At 43.2% G+C, this 18,237-nt stretch overlaps 2 protein-coding genes across 4 annotated transcripts in view; one reads left to right on the top strand and one right to left on the bottom strand.

Annotated features, from left to right (window-relative positions):
* LOC139424524 (cytosolic purine 5'-nucleotidase-like) overlaps positions 1–10,837 on the bottom strand; it is a 32,974-nt gene extending 22,137 nt beyond the window's left edge. Inside the window, exons 1-2 of one of the 3 annotated variants that reach the window (XR_011635951.1) lie at positions 10,604–10,837; positions 7,671–7,803 (exon numbers count right to left, since the gene is read on the bottom strand). Coding sequence is in view for 2 of the 3 variants with exons in the window: in XM_071176450.1 (XP_071032551.1) it covers positions 7,671–7,771 (101 nt within the window). In the remaining variant the exon portion in view is untranslated. Of the gene's footprint in view, positions 1–4,876; positions 4,957–7,670; positions 7,804–10,603 lie in introns of those variants that run through there. The other 2 variants (XM_071176450.1, XM_071176451.1) reach the window with 2 other exon arrangements.
* Positions 10,838–12,652: 1,815 nt separating this feature from the next.
* Positions 12,653–15,587, top strand: LOC139424525 (alpha-internexin-like). The gene is made up of 3 exons (XM_071176452.1): positions 12,653–13,715; positions 14,482–14,606; positions 15,158–15,587. Exons 1-3 carry the CDS (start codon positions 12,654–12,656, stop codon positions 15,471–15,473), a joined length of 1,503 nt encoding a protein of 500 aa, XP_071032553.1. The 5' UTR covers position 12,653; the 3' UTR covers positions 15,474–15,587.
* The last annotated feature ends 2,650 nt before the right edge of the window (positions 15,588–18,237 follow it).

Below are 18,237 nucleotides of genomic sequence, written 5' to 3'. Positions count from 1 at the left end.
TCTTGCAGGCCAGTAACCTCGTCACACAATGCATCCTCATTGATGGTCACATTGGGGCATTTTTCCTGCAGTGTGCCTGTTGCCTTCTGGATCTCTTCACGCAGAGGTTGCTTTTTTTTAAAGGAGACCATGTAAATCTTTTAGATCATCTGTGTGCTTTCCCCATGCTTGCAAGTAGTTCACAGCCATAGTGAAGAATGATTGGGATGTTTTGAGAAAGATCTCTTTAAACATGGCTCCATTTTCCTCTAGCTCTCTCAGAAGTCCAACAACAAGTCAATTTTGCCTCAACGTTTCTCAGAATTGCAGCGGACTCCACAGCACAGTGGTCCTGGCCTCCAAGCATCTTGATCGTGTCACTGAATACGGTCAAGTTTCCATGGACAAAGTTCAGTCAGTGGATCTTCGAACATTGTTCGTAGGACAACAGGGCATTTGTCTTCAGAAATAAATAAAAAAGGATTTCAATGGCACATTTTCAGCACTCTTTCTAGAGCAGGGAGCATGGACATCCAGCGAACATAGCTGTGTCCTAAAATGTTATGGTACTTCTGGCCAACAAACTCACAAAAGCCCTTCAGTCTTTCTACTCTGACGGTGAAAATATGAACATATTCAAATATCTTTGTGAGCAGATACTCAACATCATATCCAAAGCTGTCCTGGCCGTGTTATGAATGATGTGGGCAGGAAAACCTAAGCCAATCACCTCCCGCTGCAGAGCATTTTTAACTTTGGTATGGACATTGACCCTCCCCAGCCTATTCGTCAGAGAATGTTTTCCAGGTTACATTTTTGGATGATCACCAGGACCTCAGTTGCAATCTCCTCTGCTGTTTCTCCATTCAATTCAACAAAATCAACCATGTTTCCACAGATGTGTTGCCACCATATATCTTACAATATCTGACTACTATTGGCAGCAGCTTTACATGTCTATGATTGGAGGCATCAATGGACAGCGACACAAATTCAACCTGGTCTAGGTCCTGTGTTACCAAAGTAGTTGCCCATGGTGCTAACACGCTACTCACTATGGCGTCACATTTTGTCCTAGCATATGTAAACTTTGGCTCATAAAGCTTCCGTGTGAGTTGTGCTGTGCATTCCATAGATCTGTAACTATGATTGTGTCGCATAGTGTGGTATGCAAAGACACCCTCCTGCACAGCTAAACCATATTATTCTTGGGAAGGTTCTAACTTCTTGAAGAATGTGGTGACAGAGGGCAAACCAACACGGCCAATCAGAGAGGCTTTATGCTTTTTTGTCTGCTGATGTTCTACCACTGCCATTCTTCTCCGGCTGCCAATTGAAAGAGAGGATGCAGTGAACCATTCTATCGTCTTGACCTGAGCGTAGTAAATGGAAATTCTCTCATCATGTTTATCATAAAGAGTGCATTTTCGTTTCTTGGAAAGAGTCATTGTATCTCCTCTGTCTGCTCTTCTACACTCTCCTTGTGCCACTCTTAATTACTCTCTTAACTTTGTCATTCTCCTCCAATCTTCCTCCTCTTTTCTTCACTCATCTTCCTTTCCACCTCACTCTTCTACACACTCCTTGCTTCACTCTTTTTACTCCCTTCATTTTTCCTTCTCCTTCCTCTCCAATCTGTATGAATAAATAGTACACTATTAGATAAAATACTTTGGTTAACAGATTCCCATTGCTTGCCTCATGTTTTGTATTTTCTCTAAAATATTGTTTGGAATAATAAATTGGCAGGCTCTGTAACCACATCTTCACCTTTCCTCCTCTGTCTCCTTCACTCTTCTTTCCTATGCAGTCTTCCTCCTCTCCTTCCTCCCCACTGCTAATGCTATCCATGAACATTTCTAAATACATTTTCACACTACTTATTATAATGCCAAACCACTAAAATTGTAATCTACAAAAATATTATCCGAATAAATTGTGCATTCATTTAATACAATCATATTTTCAAAATAGCCCATCCACTGCATGTTTACATGTGAACGTTTTTTAACCTAGCTACCATAACAGTAGCTAGCTAACTTAGTCTACATAGCTAACGTAAGCTAGCATAACCTATTTAAAACCTTATAGAGCAGATCATCTATCTATATAATAAATTGTGACATAACATCACTAGCTAGTATCTCAAACGAGTGTAACTTACCTGGCTTGAAAATACGTTTGTGGGGATGTTGTGGATTCACTTGATACTTGCTAGCTTCTGGCCGAGTTTTCCACAGCAGTTCTCTCTAAAACTATCGCGAGCAAGTAGTTAGTAGAAAAAGAAGAGTGAATGAAGCTGCTATAGCGAGCAGCCCCCCCCCCCCCCCCCCCCCTGTTGGCCTAAACAAGCACAATGCGATTGAGACATTAACCCGTAGGCTCTGTCTTTCTTGCCAAGTAAAATATTTCACTTTGCGGTCTGTTTTTAACGCACAGTTAAATAACGGGGACATTTCCGGGGACAGCTCCAGCCGAGGACAGGCAACCAAAAATGGGGACTGTCCCCGGTGAACGGGGACGTCTGGTCACCCTAGAGTAAAATTACACCTCATTTGTGTCTGGAAGTAGCTAACAAGCTAGCCAACGTTAGCCAGTTAGCTTGGGTGCTTGACTGCCGTTGTGAGGTCAGAACGCTCAGATCAACCCTACTCCTCGACCAGAGAGTCCAGTGTGTGCGCTCTGAACGCTCCAAGAGCGAAACGCTCTGAATTTACAAACGCTCCAGAATGAAATTATGAACACACCCGAAATCGTAAAAGGTCTAGCTAGTCATTTGTTATGCTAACAAGCTAGCAAGAGGTTGCATAGCAACAGCATCAACTTCCGGTAGACAGGCAAAGCACTAGTACACTCAACTGAAAGGATACAGTTATTTTACAGTATACTCAAATTAACTAATAGTATGTAGTATATACACTCATTAAGTACGTAGTATATAGTATGTTAATATGGGAATTTGCTATTATGATACTGCTATCGTCACGGACCTCGGAAATAGACCATAATACATTCAGAAATGATCCAATATTTTGTCATTACCTTGCTGCAGCTCCATACTGAACCAGCTTCCACTGCGAGTTAAGCCCGGCGGCAGACATACGATGCATTCTGTGTCGTGACTAAAAGTGTAAAAGTGTAGCTTGCGCTCTGGCCTAGCCCGCTTACATAATGCTATTCCAACTCCAGCCCAGAAACAAAAAGAGCCCACTCTCTTTGCTTCCTTGCCATTCAATTTCTGACGTGTTGCAAAATGTATTGTTGCCATTCTGCATCGTTCTCTGTTATTGTTGTTGTTGTTTGTGGTGCCCGTTTGTCACTAGTGTTGTTGGTTGGAGGGAGTTGTTTGCTCTAGCCCTCAAAGACATCCAGAACAATCCATCAGGTGGAAACAGCAACAATCTCAGTGCCTCCCAGGCCCTAAGCCACTGGAGCTAGGCTACTGTACAGTACTAAGGCTCAAGCCTGTATTCGCAAAGAGTCATAGTGTACTAGGATCAGTTTAGCCTTTTAGGTGATAATGAATGTGATTGTATGGACCGGAGGGACCTGATCCTAGATCTGCACTCCTAACTCTGAGACAGTTTGTGAATAGGGGCTATGCTTTCTATCAGGAATAAGGAGAACGTAACACCATTCACTGCTTTAACTCAGAAGAATTTAATCAGAAATAGCCAATTACCTAATATGGATGATACGATTACAATGTCAGTGCACTGGATGTGAGGTAGACCTACTACTGACACTAAGCTGTAGCTTACAGCCGAGGTCTCTCTAGGCTAACTGATAACAATCGTCTGGAATGTGAGTAGGCCTAAGAAGGACCTACTGTATTCTCAGCATTGAGTACAAAGCGGAGTCTTGAAGTAATGGGTAGAGTTCTCCTTGTTATACAGTCCCCCTATGAACAGGTTAAACGGTCAAACTCTAGGTGTACAGTTCAGGCCCTCCTTCTGCAAATAGACCAAGGTGTTCTGGGGCTATTAGCACTGAGGTGAACGTGAATGGGAGTCATAAATGTTGCCCAAGTGTGCGAGTACTCTTCTCCCTACTATTGACAAAGCGTGACGGTGGGGGACAGCCCACTTTGACCTGATGACTGGGCCTCAAATAGACTGAATGTGTGGGCCGGCCTCCCGTACTAGCCTACCATTACCAGATTGTCTGGTTGTCGCCACTGGGGTCTGACTGAGGGATTCACTTTTAGGTGCAGGCGACGTAGAAATAGATTTACTAGAACGGGTAAATCCCCTCAAGAGCACAGTGATTCTATTTCTATGTAGTCTATCTCTAACAGTGAATCCCTAGCTTAGGCAGACCACAGCGTGTGACAATCAGGCAGATTTGTGTACCACCAGTAGCCTTATCTTTTGGAAACAGTACATTGAACCTATCGTGAAAGAGTTTATCTAATTAGGTCTAACAGACTCTTCTCTGTGAGACTAACAAATGGTGTTCGCCTTACTGACTGAGTGGATTGTTTCATTGTATGGTTTCATCAACCTCTCAGCAAAGATAACTTTCTGTAAAGGTTGCTGATGTTATTTTTTTTATCTGCAAAGCTTGTTAAACTAAGCCTGACATTTCAACAAAAAAAAGTGTTGTTAGAAGTACATAAAATGTATCAACCCCTCAAAACAACCAGGTAGTAACAGTTCAATGCTGTTGTCGTGAGGGGCTTCGCTTACAGACTTCCTTACAGATGCCAGAGTGTCACTGAACGCAGATAGACCCAACAGTGACACAGTGACAGAAAAGTGACAGCTTTAGTGGCGCTGTAATGTCCATAGGTTATGTAACCGTATGAAATAAATGCAATTAAGCCGCACGCGCACACACACACAACGTCTCTTTGATGAAGTTAAACGTTGCACAAGCGGCTGTTTATCTCACTCACGTGGAGCCGGCATTCCTGCCCACTGCCATTGTCTACCGTTAAGGCCAGCTAACCAGCATGCACGGCCAAAGGCTTCTTTCCTGTCATGAGATAAAATGCATTTAGGGCTCATCTATTTTAGGGTCCCCATTTTCAGTTATAAAAGTAAGTGACTGTCAAACCATTGTAACCTATTTTACGGCTGGGCACCACTTTAGCCTATATTTAACGAATTAGAGGACTAGTTTATCGAGTTAGGACATAGAGAGAGGTTATTTGACCGCTGCACGCAGCTAGTGTAGAACCACACACACAGTCACACACACTAGAGCTGGGATGATGAACCGAAAATTATCGACAGACATTTTGCAGATATCTTTCATTACGATAAGTAGCCTATAGTAGAGGAATGTGAAGTTTGAAATGAAATAAGTTTGTTAATGACAATTGATGGCTACAACCATCAAACAGGTACTAGAGGTTTAAAGGATAATTTTAAAAACCTGTGGTGTACATTCATGTTGTAAACTTATTGTTCTCGCCTAAATTCAGGAAATTTATCGCAATATGGATTTTTTTTCCATATCGCCCACCTCTAACACACACACACACACACACACACACACACATCACAAATTACATGTCAGTATTGAGAAAATACACGTGTTTCAGTCGAACAGGATGTTGGTATAACGGTTATGAGGTTCCGAGGAAGACGCTTCAGACAGGAAGTGTTAGATTAAAACCACAGAGACTTCAGAACTGAACGGGTGTAAAACAAACTAGTACACACGGACTCTGTAATATACGCTACATGGCTGACAGGTTGTCACAAGATATTTGACCAAAGAATAACCTACAACTACACCACATTCAAATCCACAGCCATTTATCAAGACATACTGAGTGGTTATGACGGTGTGAACTGAGAATTAGGAAATGTGAAAAGTGGAAATGTGTTTACCCAAAGTTGAAAGACATTTGCAAACAGAGGGTTGGGTTAACACATTTACAGCCAAGTAGTATCATAGCGTCCTGTCATATGTTGCTGCTGTAATTATCTGAAGTAGACTAATGACTAAAGAAAACAGTGACACACAATACCTGCTACATACAGTATAGTAGCTTAATATAACTTAACCTTATTATACATCATTTACATGTTAGTCATTTAGCAGACGCTCTTATCCACTGTGACTTACAGGCACAAGTAAGTGCCTTGCTCAAGGGCATATCAACAGATTTTTCACCTAGTCAGCTTGGGGATTCGAACCAACAACCTATCGGCTCCTGGCCCACAGCTCTTAACCGCTAGGCTATCTTCCCAGTGTGCATCCATCCATACATATAGTAGCAGTCATAAATTTGGACACACATACTCATTCAAGGGTTTTTCTTTATGTTTACTATTTTCTACATTGTAGAATAATAGTGAAGACATTACAACTATGAAATAACACGTGGAATCATGCGTTTAACACTTATTTTGGTTACTACTTCTCTCAACCAGCATTACCTGGTTTGCTTTTCCAACAGTCTTGAAGGAGTTCCCACATGTGCTGAGAACTTGTTTGCTGCTTTTCCTTCACTCTGCGGTCCAAGGTAGGGGTGGTATACCAAAGGTAAACCTATTTGGTAAAAGACCAAGTCCATATTATGGCGAGAACAGCTCAAATAAGCAAAGAGAAACGACAATGTTTCATTACTTTAAGACATGAAGGTCAGTCAACGCTGAACATTTCAAGAACTTTTAAAGTTTCTTCAAGTGCAGTCGCAAAAACCATCAAGCACTATGATGAAACTGACTCTCATGAGGACCGCCACAGGAAAGGAAGACCCAGAGTTACCTCTGATGCAGAGGATAAGTTCATTAGAGTTACCAGCCTCAGATTGCAGCGCAAATAAATGCTTCACAGAGTTCAAGTAGACACATCTCAACATCAACTGTTCAGAGGAGATGGTCGAATTGCAGCAAAGAAACCACTACTAAAGACACCAATAAGAAGAAGAGACTTGCTTGGGCCAAGAAACACGAACAATGGACATTAGACCGGTGGAAATCTGTCCTGGTCTGATGAGTCCAAATGTGAGATTCTTGCTTCCAACCGCCGTGTCTTTGTGAGATGCAGAGTAAGTGAATGGATGATCTCTGCATGTGTGGTTCCCATCGTGAAGCATGGAGGTGTGATGGTGCTTTTCTGGTGACACTGTCAGTGAATTATTTAGAATTTAAGGCACACTTAACCAGCATGGCTACCACAGTATTCTGCAGCGATACGCCATCCCATCAGATTTGTGCTTAATGGGCCTATCATTTGTTTTCAACAGGAAAATGACCCAACACACCTCTAGGCTGTGTAAGAGCAATTTGACCAAGAAGGAGAGTGATGGGAGTGCTGCATCAGATGACCTGGCCTCCACAATCACCCTACCTCAACCCAATTAAGATGGTTTGAAATTAGTTGGAGCGCAGAGTGAAGGAAAAGCAGCAAACAAGTTCTCAGCATATGTGGGAACTCCTTCAAGACTGTTGGAAAAGCAAACCAAGTGAAGCTGGTTGAGAGAATACCAAGAGTGTTTAAATACACTTTTTTTGGTTACTACATGATTCCATGTGTTATTTCATAGTTTTGATGTCTTCACTATTATTCTACAATGTAGAAAATAGTCCAAATAAAGAAAAACCCTTGAATGAGTAGGTGTCCAAACTTTTGACTGGTACTGTACATACATACCTATGGGAACATGTCACCCCTGACAGTATCAATAACTGTGGGTAACTAATATGTCACTGACAGTGTCCATCCATACATACCTATGGTAAGCCTCTCTGCGGTACTTCTTCATGGCCAGCCCGTCCATGTTGGCTGGAAGGTCTGCATAGTTCTGCAGTCTGTCGCTCCATGAAGTGGTCATATTTATACCTTTAAAATCCTCTGAAAGTCAATCTAGAGGGGGAGAAAAAAAGAAAAATTCACCTTGACATGATTCTGCAGTTTCCTCTTCTTGCGCTTTGAGCATAGGCCTAACTGAACATTATATAGGATGATCTATTTAGCGTCAAATATCTCTGAAATCTTCAAACAGGAGGAGTATGAACTCTCAAAGAGTTCACTACACTCGCTCTGCGAAACCTGTACGAACGAGCCACAGTTGCAAGCCACTGCCTGAAAAACAGCTGCATTTGGACTAATTATGTAGTTCTAAGGCGGGGAGAACTGCCGGGCGGGGAGAACCTAGTCCTCCAGTCACACCAGCTGTTTGTTATGTCAATGACAGAACAAAAAGAACCACAATAATCTTATCTAATCCCTAAACTACACTAGGCCAAGTCTGTGTGCCAAATGGCACCCTATTCCATACATAGTGTACAGGGTGCCGCTTGGGACACATCCCTAGTTTGAGTCACTCTTGACGACTAAAGAAATTGAACAGCGTGTGTTGTCAATGTTCACACTTTGCAGGCCATTTCTATGCAAGACTCGGAAATGAGTTAGAGGAACAGGGGACGAATGGAAGACTAATTACTGTCCTCATCCTGACTAATGAAAAACGGTCGGCCACCAAGGTGGGCGAAATCAAAGGAGTCACTTCTTCTGGGCTACTCAGTCTGAGGGACAAAGAGCTAGGGCAGGTTAGATTAGATTAAATCGAGCACACGTGAAAGGAAATTGAGTTGCATGGTAGGCGTAACACATTATTCTTCTTTTTTTTAATGATAAAAACAGAAACGAAAAGAGCCTTCCGTGCCAGCACATCTGTTCAGTGTTTATCAGCGTAAAATTCTCAGGGGAAAGATTTATGTTTTTAGCTGTCTCTCCAGAGAATGACCCGTTTTTTTTTTTTTTTTTACATTAACTGCCTTCTCTATCTCCCAGGACACTAGGGAAGGGGGCAGGAGAAAAAGCTGAGGTCAGCTTTTCTTTGTCACACAACTCGCAAATGACACAATACACAAACAAGCCAGAAAACCTTGAGGGGTTGAAGGGCGAGATAGCCAGCAGATCTGACCTTGCTTACAGCAGCACTAGAGGGTTCTCACGTGCCGGCGTGAGGTAAGGCTCGGGAAACGTACCTCAATCCAGGGATGAGAAATGCGTTGTACTTCGAATTGTGCCGTTATCCCAACTGTTACACTGAGAAGATTCAACGACTGGTAAAAAACAAACACTCGTTCAATCTCCTCGGTGTAACAGTTGGCATATTGGGACAATTCGAACACATTTCTCATCCTTGGAATGAGGTACGTTTTCTGAGCAATACCTCGCGCCGGCTCCACGGTGTCTTCATATACACAGGAATGCTGTCAAACCCTAGTGCAGCTGTAAGCAAGGGGGGCAGATCTGCTGGCTAAGGGTGAGGGAAAGACATCCCCAGCAACCTTGAGTTTCCTCACTCGCAGCTGTGCTAGGGAAAAGTGAAACTTGATGAGATGCTCTGAAACTGGGTTCAGTCAAAGTGACATCACAGTGTGAACTACTCAACTGAGCAAGTTGCCTAAGGAGGCCAAGGACAGCCCTTGTTCCAGCCTTATGCTCCTAGACAAACCAGTGAAGATATGCAGAGTATAGCTTTATTTAACATTTTGTAATGGGCTATACAATCAAAGACAAGTTAATATTTCTATCCTCAATAGAAAATGATAGTGTTCAGACTTGGTCCAAGGTCCTACATGGAACACTGGACCTGCCTTGTCAGACCAATCAATGCCTGATTGGCTGTTGATGCACCATGCCAGATATGTTTTTGATTAAAAAAAAACAGATAGCTAACGTTATGTAGCAGCTAACACATTTTTACGTTTGCGAATGGGCAAATCAACACAGGGTAAAAAAAAAAGAAAGTCAAGTAAACTAGCAGTAACTACTCCATTTGAGTAGCAAGCAATAATCAGCTGAGCTACGCTAGCTAGCATGGTAGCTAACAGCAATTTTGTGGCCAACAAAAAAGTGATAAGTTAGTTAGGTCACATTTTAAATGAAGTAGTTAGGTATGTGCTTTAAAAGGTGCAATATGCATAAATCACTTGCTAATATTTCACCTGTGTTCAGTTTGTGACAAAACAACCAGTCATGGTATAGAGAATCATTGTACAATCTACTATATTTTCCATAAACAAAAATATTGTATTTTCAGCTGTTTGAAGCTGGTATACAAAACCGAAACTTAAGAACGGGAAGCATAGAAAACGCGCACATAGAACAGATCTGCCGCTTCTTAGACTTGCTTTCAATAATAATGAAAGATCTATAATCTGTATTTCTGTGAATTTGGTTGGGTCGCCCAAAAAAAGTGACATATTGCATCTTTAATAACTAGGTTTAGCTAATTGTTAGCCTGCATATATCCTGTTGTTACCTTTTAATTATAGGCTCAGCTCGCGCAGGGCTTGTCATTATGCGCTTATCTTGCCAGCACAAACAATGGTCTCGGTCAAATCCCCTTTTCTTTGCTTGCAGGTCGCCAAGGGGGTTAGCTAGTAATGTAGCTAGTTATAGCTACCTTGTCAGCTAACAGCTGATTAGGAAGTTTAGCATTAAATACTAACGTTAAGCAATTTACAAAATGGACGTTAGCTAAGGCACAATTGAACTATTTTGTCGCATTTATTAGCATTATGCTAGCTAGCAGGTTACAAAACAACCATTCACATCTGCTCCCCCTTCACGGAAAAGCCAAAGTGGCAGACTGTCTATTGTAGAATAGAACAAAAACGAGTGTTCTGTGACCGATTTTCCATACACTCACCTCTGTATTCCTCGATAAAGCAACAACTGCACCGTTTGATAATCTGAACATGCGCTTCATACACGATCAACGTGCAACAAAATCGAAAAAAGTATCTGAAATGCACTCGCAGAAGAACAAGTAGATACGTTATGCATACACAGTCCGTGGAGATATGATTCTTTCGCAATTTCTTGAAAAAGCTCTCTACTGACAGTGGATTGTTACGGAGGCAGTGGGCGGTGTTTTTCTGCTGTAAGGGGGAGGGACATAAATTGCATTATTGAAATGTGATGTTTTTAGGCTGAATACAATTCTGATATCATCAATGGGCCATCAATGAGACTACTGTTGCAATTCCTTTCATTCACTAAATGTATTTCGAATACAAATACAATTGTGATTTCGTAATTTCACAAGTTTCACTGCAAACAAGGATGTGACTAGGTGGCAGTTCCACATGATGAAGGTCTAAGGGCCAGGCTCCAGTCTGTTATTGCTGTCTCCCTAATCTACCTCTGTGTCTCTGCTGCTGTTTAGCAGTTTTAATGACAGGGGGACAAAGTACTGTTTATATCTGTTCAGCCTGCATCTAGGCACCCTATAACACCTCCCCGTTGGCATCAGCTGGAACTCTGTGTTCAGTGCATGTGTGGAGTCCGATATGACCCTGTCCAGGAGAGAGGAGGGAAGTTTCATGCCTATAATCTTCCCTGCTGTCTTAGTCAGTCTCAAGATTTGGGCTTTGAGCTGCACCGTCAGGTTACCAAACCATGTAACAGTGAACTGCACCGTCAGGTTACCAAACCATGTGACAGTGAGCTGCACCATCAGGTTATCAAATCATGTGACAGTGAGCTGCACCATCAGGTGACCAAACCATGTAACAGTGAGCTACACCGTCAGGTGACCAAACCATGTAACAGTGAGCTACACCATCAGGTGACCAAACCATGTAACAGTGAACTGCACCATCAGGTGACCAAACCATCCATGTACAGTAACAATGCCATAGCGTATGATTGACCCAATAGTAGATCGGTGAATAATCTGCCCACTGGGCATTAGAATCTGTCTATCATCCATCTCATGTCATATTTAAAGATATAAATGTCTGCTAAAGCAATTTGTAAAAAGAGGCTATATAAACCCAACACTGTCTACATCCATCCATCCATCTAACCATATGCACCTAGCCTTGTATTTAGCTGCCTCTGTCCCATCCAAAACTCTGGTGCCGTGCAGTATGAGTTGCGTCAACAGAGGGCAGCGTCACACAACTATTTCCATGGGAGGTGTGGAGAGAGGTCTGATTTTGGAAATCTGCATGATGACTAAGGATGATACAGGGATATTTACAAACTAAATCTAGCCATGTGTCAGAAATGTGCAGGATTCTCTGCATGACAATATCTGATGCCTATTGACTTAGAGACAAGACGCTTCATAGTTCATGGTTCAAAATTGTAGTTTCAAATTAAGTAGAAGGACATGTATTACTTTCAGTAATGGGAGGAGTAGCTCACAAAAGGCAGTAAGTAACTATTCAGGTTCACCTTCTAAAATAATATACATTTCAGCATTACTACCGGTTTTAGGCTACAGAATAAATGTGTTAGGTAGCCTAAAACGTATCCTAAGTCCAATAGTATTGAGAATGAAAACTACATAGGTTTAGAACAACATTAAATATAGTTTAGTACAATGTGTCCAGTCTCCTCAGAGGTGAGTGGCTAAAACGAGATACAGTATTTCTTGCTGAAATCAGCACTGCGCCAAAACGGACAGTTCCATCTACCGACTCTAGCGTCCAAAATAGGTGCGGCTCCTTTTAGATGTGAGTTTAATCACAAATATAAATGTGGTTATTAACCATTTGAAAGTGCTTATAATCAATGACTCGGTATATTTAAGGTATTTGATGAGAGGTTGTTTTACCTGGTAAATCTGCAGTGGCCAGTTGGGCAGGCTAGAGGTTGCCATCAGCCGGGTTTAATTATTGATCGTTGGGAGGTCCCCCTATAAAAAGGAGACGCGCCTCCTGCTCTGCTCCCTTTCATCACTCGCCAAGATGAGCTACGGATCTGACTTCAATTCCGCTTCTTCCTACCGAAAGATGTTCGGGGAGTCTCCCCGATACTCCAGCTCTCCATCCCGGATGAGCAATGCCTCTTTACGCAGCGGCGGTTACCGGTCCCACTCTCAGTCCCGGAGCATGGGCTCTAACCTGGGCTCCTCTTTCCACCAGAAGAGGTCCTCTGGCCGGTCCTACTCGCAGATGCCCATGCCGATGGAGAACTTGGATTTCGCCCAGAGCACGGTGCTCAACAATGAGTTCAAAATCATCCGCACCAACGAGAAGGAGCAGATGATGGGGCTCAATGACCGCTTTGCCATGTTCATCGACAAGGTTCGCAACTTGGAACAGCAGAACAAGGTGCTCGAGACCGAGCTGGTGACCCTGCGTCAGAGGCAGACGGAGCCCTCGCGCTTGGCGGACCTGTACCAGCAGGAGATCCGCGAGCTGCGCTCCCAGCTCGATGAGGTGAACGGCGAGAAGTCCCAGATCCTCATCGAGCGTGACAACATTGAGGAGGACCTGCAGAAGCTCCGCGGCAAATACGATGACGAGTACCGCCTGCGGGAGGAAGCCGAGCAGACCCTCAAGGCGTTCAAGAAGGACGTGGACGACGCCACCATGGTGCGTTTAGACCTGGAGAAGAAGGTAGAATCGCTCCTCGACGAGATCAACTTCATGAGGAAGGTGCACGAGGAGGAGGTGGCCGAGCTTATGAACATGATCCAAGCCGCCCAGGTGTCCGTGGAGATGGAGGTCTCCAAACCTGACCTCACCTCTGCCCTGAAGGAGATTCGAGGCCAGTACGAGTCCATGGCCTCAAAGAACCTCCAGTCCGCCGAGGAGTGGTACAAGTCGAAGTTCGTTGACCTCAATGAGCAGGCCACCCGTAGCCAGGAGGCGATGCGCGCCAGCCGGGAGGAACTCAACGAGTTCCGGAGGCAGCTCCAGTCCAAGACCATCGAGATTGAGAGCCTGAGGGGAACCAACGAGTCCCTGGAAAGGCAGCTCAACGAGATGGAGGAGAGGCACAACCAGGAGATTGGCCAGTACCAGGTAAGACATTATTTGTTTACTTTAAATACACTTAAAAGCTCAAATGTGAGCTTATCTTTCTTGCAGTTTGTTTACAAACATATCCAGGATAAAGCAAGAGATAAATAAATGTTTCGTTTGGAAAGATGTTGCATTTAACCATGTGCAAAAAAATGTATAATTCTGATTAAAACAAAATCACAATTTCTGTTCTAATAAAAGTGGGGAATTTAGCTTTATTTAACATTATTTCAGAGCTATTCAATTGTTTTACTAAAATGCACAACACGAGAGTTGTAAAATAAAAGTGTTGAGATGACAGCAGGAGCTGTTCACTCTCCATGGTGCTGAAACTATTCCGGTGGCGTGATAAAACGCTCTGTCACCGGTTATCGAGCTGCGTTTGAAAGCGTATTTTAGCTCTTTTTGAGTTTGGAAGTTGAAAACCATTGTTCTAATTTTAAAATACGCACGCGCCTCTCATTGTAACTGCTTTGTGTTGTACTTAGTAACTGAGAAACCCATTGACTGCTCTCTTATGACCGTATTTTATTTGGCGTTAGTGCGTCTCTGTACATAGTGATGAAATATTATTTGGAGTGCGGCCGGTTCTGGTTATTTAAAATCGAATTTATACGTCTTATTGTTATCGTTATTCTCTTGAGTCAGGCATCACCAACACTCAGAAGAAAGGTAGGCTATATTAAAACATAGCCTATATCAACACAAATCACTTTTAGGGTTGCCACTGTTTCAAAATGTGTTTTCTACTTCAATATGTTACCAGGACAACATGGCCGAGATGGACAATGACCTGAGGACCACTAAGAGCGAGATGGCTCGTCACCTGCGGGAGTACCAGGACCTGCTGAATGTCAAGATGGCGCTGGATATTGAAATTGCTGCATACAGGTACTTAATATAATCATATATAATAATATAATATATGCAATTTAGCAGATGCTTTTACCCAAAGACACTTACAGTCATGCATACATTTTACATAGCTTGTATTCATAACACTCATCCTTGTAATCACAACATCACAATGATGTATTACTGTAACATACAAATTATAAAAATATCCTAGCTTTCATATAGTTACAGTAGATTTATTAAGCTTGAAAATGTCATGCCTAAATACCTGCATGACCTACACGTGATCAGCATCACTTTAAAGATCCTGATCAATCAATGACATAGATTTAGAAGTCATTAGCCACACACCTTGAGGTGACTTGGCATTACTCTCCTGGGGTAGCATGGGCTGGTCACCTGACTCGTTTATATTTTAACCTGTTTTAACCAAACCCCCTCTCTCTCCCTTCCTCCCCTCCCGCTATCTCTACATCTTTCCTTCCTTTCCCTCTCCCTCTTCCCTCTGTCCCTTCTTTCTTCTCCTCCCACCCCTCCCTCCCTCCGTCACACTCCCTCCCTAAACACCCGCCCCCCCCTCTCCTCAGGAAACTCCTGGAAGGGGAAGAGACTCGCATCAGCACAGGCATCACCTACTCCAGCCCCAGCATGAACATGAGGTCCTCCGAGATGAGGTCCTTCGGGATGAGGTCCTCCAACATGAGGTCCTCCGACATGACCTCCTCCGGCGACGTGGACTTGCCCAGCATGGGCAGCTACAACCAGACCACCAGGTACACCACCATCTCTGCAGGATCCAAGAAGGACGAGGGAAAGGACCAGGAGGATGGGCAGAGCAAGTCTGGCAAGGGGTCCAACGACGGAGACCAGAAGGAGTCCAGCGACACCAACCAGAAAAACTAGACTCTCCCCTTCCCTTAGGTTTAACCTTACACCTTCCATCCCCTCCCTCCTACTCCCCATCCCCCTCCCCCCTTCACAGGGGTATTCTCAGAGAGGAATCCGTTATAGTTTAGACTCTACTACTACTACTGTGTAACCTACCACTATCCAACAACCAATCACTGTACTTCTCTCCACTCTACTCTCTTACTATGACAATAACAAAGTAGTTACAGGCACACTTCTGGCCCTATCAGGAGACACGTAGGTTATTGTGGTGATAGGAACATACAGTTCAGTACAATACTTCCAACAGTTTACTCTCACTTTGGGCTCGTGCTATTGTATGGCACTAGCCTGGTTTAACCAGACTGAACGCTGCGCTCACTAGAAACAACAGTGAAACACAACTAAATCAGTTTGGGACGCCAGGCTAGTTTGGCACCGAGCTGTGATAGATGTCATTCAGTTCAAGAAATAATCACGCGCTACTGCCACCGCCTATGATAATATTCTCTATACACATTCCATGGGGGGAGGGGTGTGTGTGTGTGTGAGAGAGTTTGAATTTGTGCACGGAAAACAAAAATCCAAAACATATCAGCTTGTTAACTGTTGTTAACACGTCTACTACATCCACATACTACAATATGAAGGGAAGCACCTGTATGGTACGGAGGTGAGAGCTAGAGATCGACCAAGTTGTTAAAGGAGCACACAGTTATTCAAACTCAGCAGACAACCAGATCTGTGATCTTGCTGAGCCATTTTTGCCTTATCTACAACGCAGATAATATTGCGAACTCTTGCGTTTTAATGCAATGCAGATAAAATTCTCTCTTTATTTTTTTCAGACAAAACATCACGAGTAACAAAATCAGACTATATCTAAAAGGCTTGTTCGTACCCTGGCCTCGTCACTGTCAATAGCATCTGCCTTATGATCCTGGTCCACTCAAATCTGTATGACAACAGCGCGTAGCTGTTTAAACTGCTCCAGAACCAGAACTCAACCAACAACGGTTCCATCAAACGCATAATTACTCTCCAAGATTGCTCGTGATGCCAATTAATCAAACTTCTACAAAGGTCCAGTCCAGTCAGAAACGTGATTTTCCGGTGTTTTATAGATGTTTACACACTACGAGGTTGGAATAATTCAGTGAAATTGTGAAAATGATGATAATGCCCTTTTAGTGTAAGCGCTGATTGCTGTTTGAATAGACCGCCGGAAATCTCAGCCTGAAAGTGAAACTAGCTAATAATCAAGCTGTTATTTGCATGATGTATGTAGCATATCTCAAGCTTGCATGGTGACAGGTTGTTAGAGGGCCATACTTCATATTCACACGCTCATAACGTATAGTCGGAAATCAATGGGAGGCTAGGTTCCACACTTCATTGCCAGTGCTTTACATCGCCATGTACACAACACTCGTTTTAGAACATGAGGTTGTACGTGCTTAGTTGGCCAGTAGGTTAGACTTGAGATGAATGCCATCATTTAGACAGGATGTGACTTCGGCACACGCTGCTGACATTGTCCTCAGCCACGCTGCTTGGTTCTTGTGTGATGATTATGCTAATGATGAGGATGCCCGTCATGACGAGAGTCATATTCAGGGCACTTATGTATCGATCTAGATGGGATCTCATTTGTACTGACGATCAGTTTGCGCAGGCCATGACTGGTTACAAGAAAAGGGGCAATGGGAGAAGTAGAAAGAAAAGTAGGAGGTGTGGGACTCTGAGAAACAGGGAGAAAGGAAATGAAACACAGAGAGAGAGAGAGAGAGAAGGTGAGCTACCTTTAAATGATCTTTCTCACGACAGGCTCAATCAATCAAATAGAGAATGCGTAGGTAGCGAATGACGTTTTAGCACGAATGCATGGGCTTCTACATGGTCCAATAGGGTGTGACGGACAGAATGGTATGCATAAACCCCATTTCCCACGTTCCATTGCGGACTCCTGAAGCTCGTTTGAATTAACAGCGACGTCCAGCCTCCGAACAGTACCACATCACGACACTACGCCTTAGGAACACCACAACTAACAAGCCAAACAAACAAGTAAACAAAAACAAGCCAAAAGTCCAGAAAAATGGACCGGATCATGAGGCTTTTGAAGCACCATGAACTCTGAAAAATACGGCCGTGACAGAGTTATTATGTCTGTAGTGAATGATCATGAATGATCTCACCAATAGAAATCTGTATGTAAGGACACTAGGCAGCCCTTTTGTTTCCTTCTTGTGCACTGTCCAGGATTCAACACAACTACTTCTGTCTTATTACCTTTGTATCTTAGCTTGAGTGCCAGTCTATTTCTGCTATGTTGCCAGCTCATTGTCTCTCATTGACAGAGAGTTGGCAAGAGAGCACAAACAAATCTGGAACTAGGCTACCTCTGTATCTATGTCTGTCTGGCTGTCTGTCACGGCCCTCTAAGCCCTGACCGGCTGCCCTCACTCACCCTGTGAATGGAAACCACTGATTGTACAACAAACTACAGAAAGCTGTTGATTGGTGGAGATGTGGTTGCCGTTGTTTTACACGAGGCTTGCGTTACTAAGTGTCTGAGTGTCTGGAGTTGTATGTGTTTGTATATGTGGACAGTTTCCTGGGGTAACTCATAGTGGGGAATCAGGTTGGGAAAATCAGAAAGTTTGGCCTACCGTTTCCTTAATTCTTGAGCTCCAATGTAAAGTGTAGTGTAGTGTAAAATGTCTTACAAAGGAAAACTGGCTGCATGTACAAGCACAGCTACATCGACAAGTACAAA

Source organism: Oncorhynchus clarkii, chromosome 13 (assembly GCF_045791955.1).
Source record: "Oncorhynchus clarkii lewisi isolate Uvic-CL-2024 chromosome 13, UVic_Ocla_1.0, whole genome shotgun sequence".
NCBI lineage: Eukaryota > Metazoa > Chordata > Actinopteri > Salmoniformes > Salmonidae > Oncorhynchus > Oncorhynchus clarkii.
The sequence above is the reverse complement of the archived record's forward strand: the minus strand, read 5'-3'. Positions and strand labels throughout refer to the sequence as shown.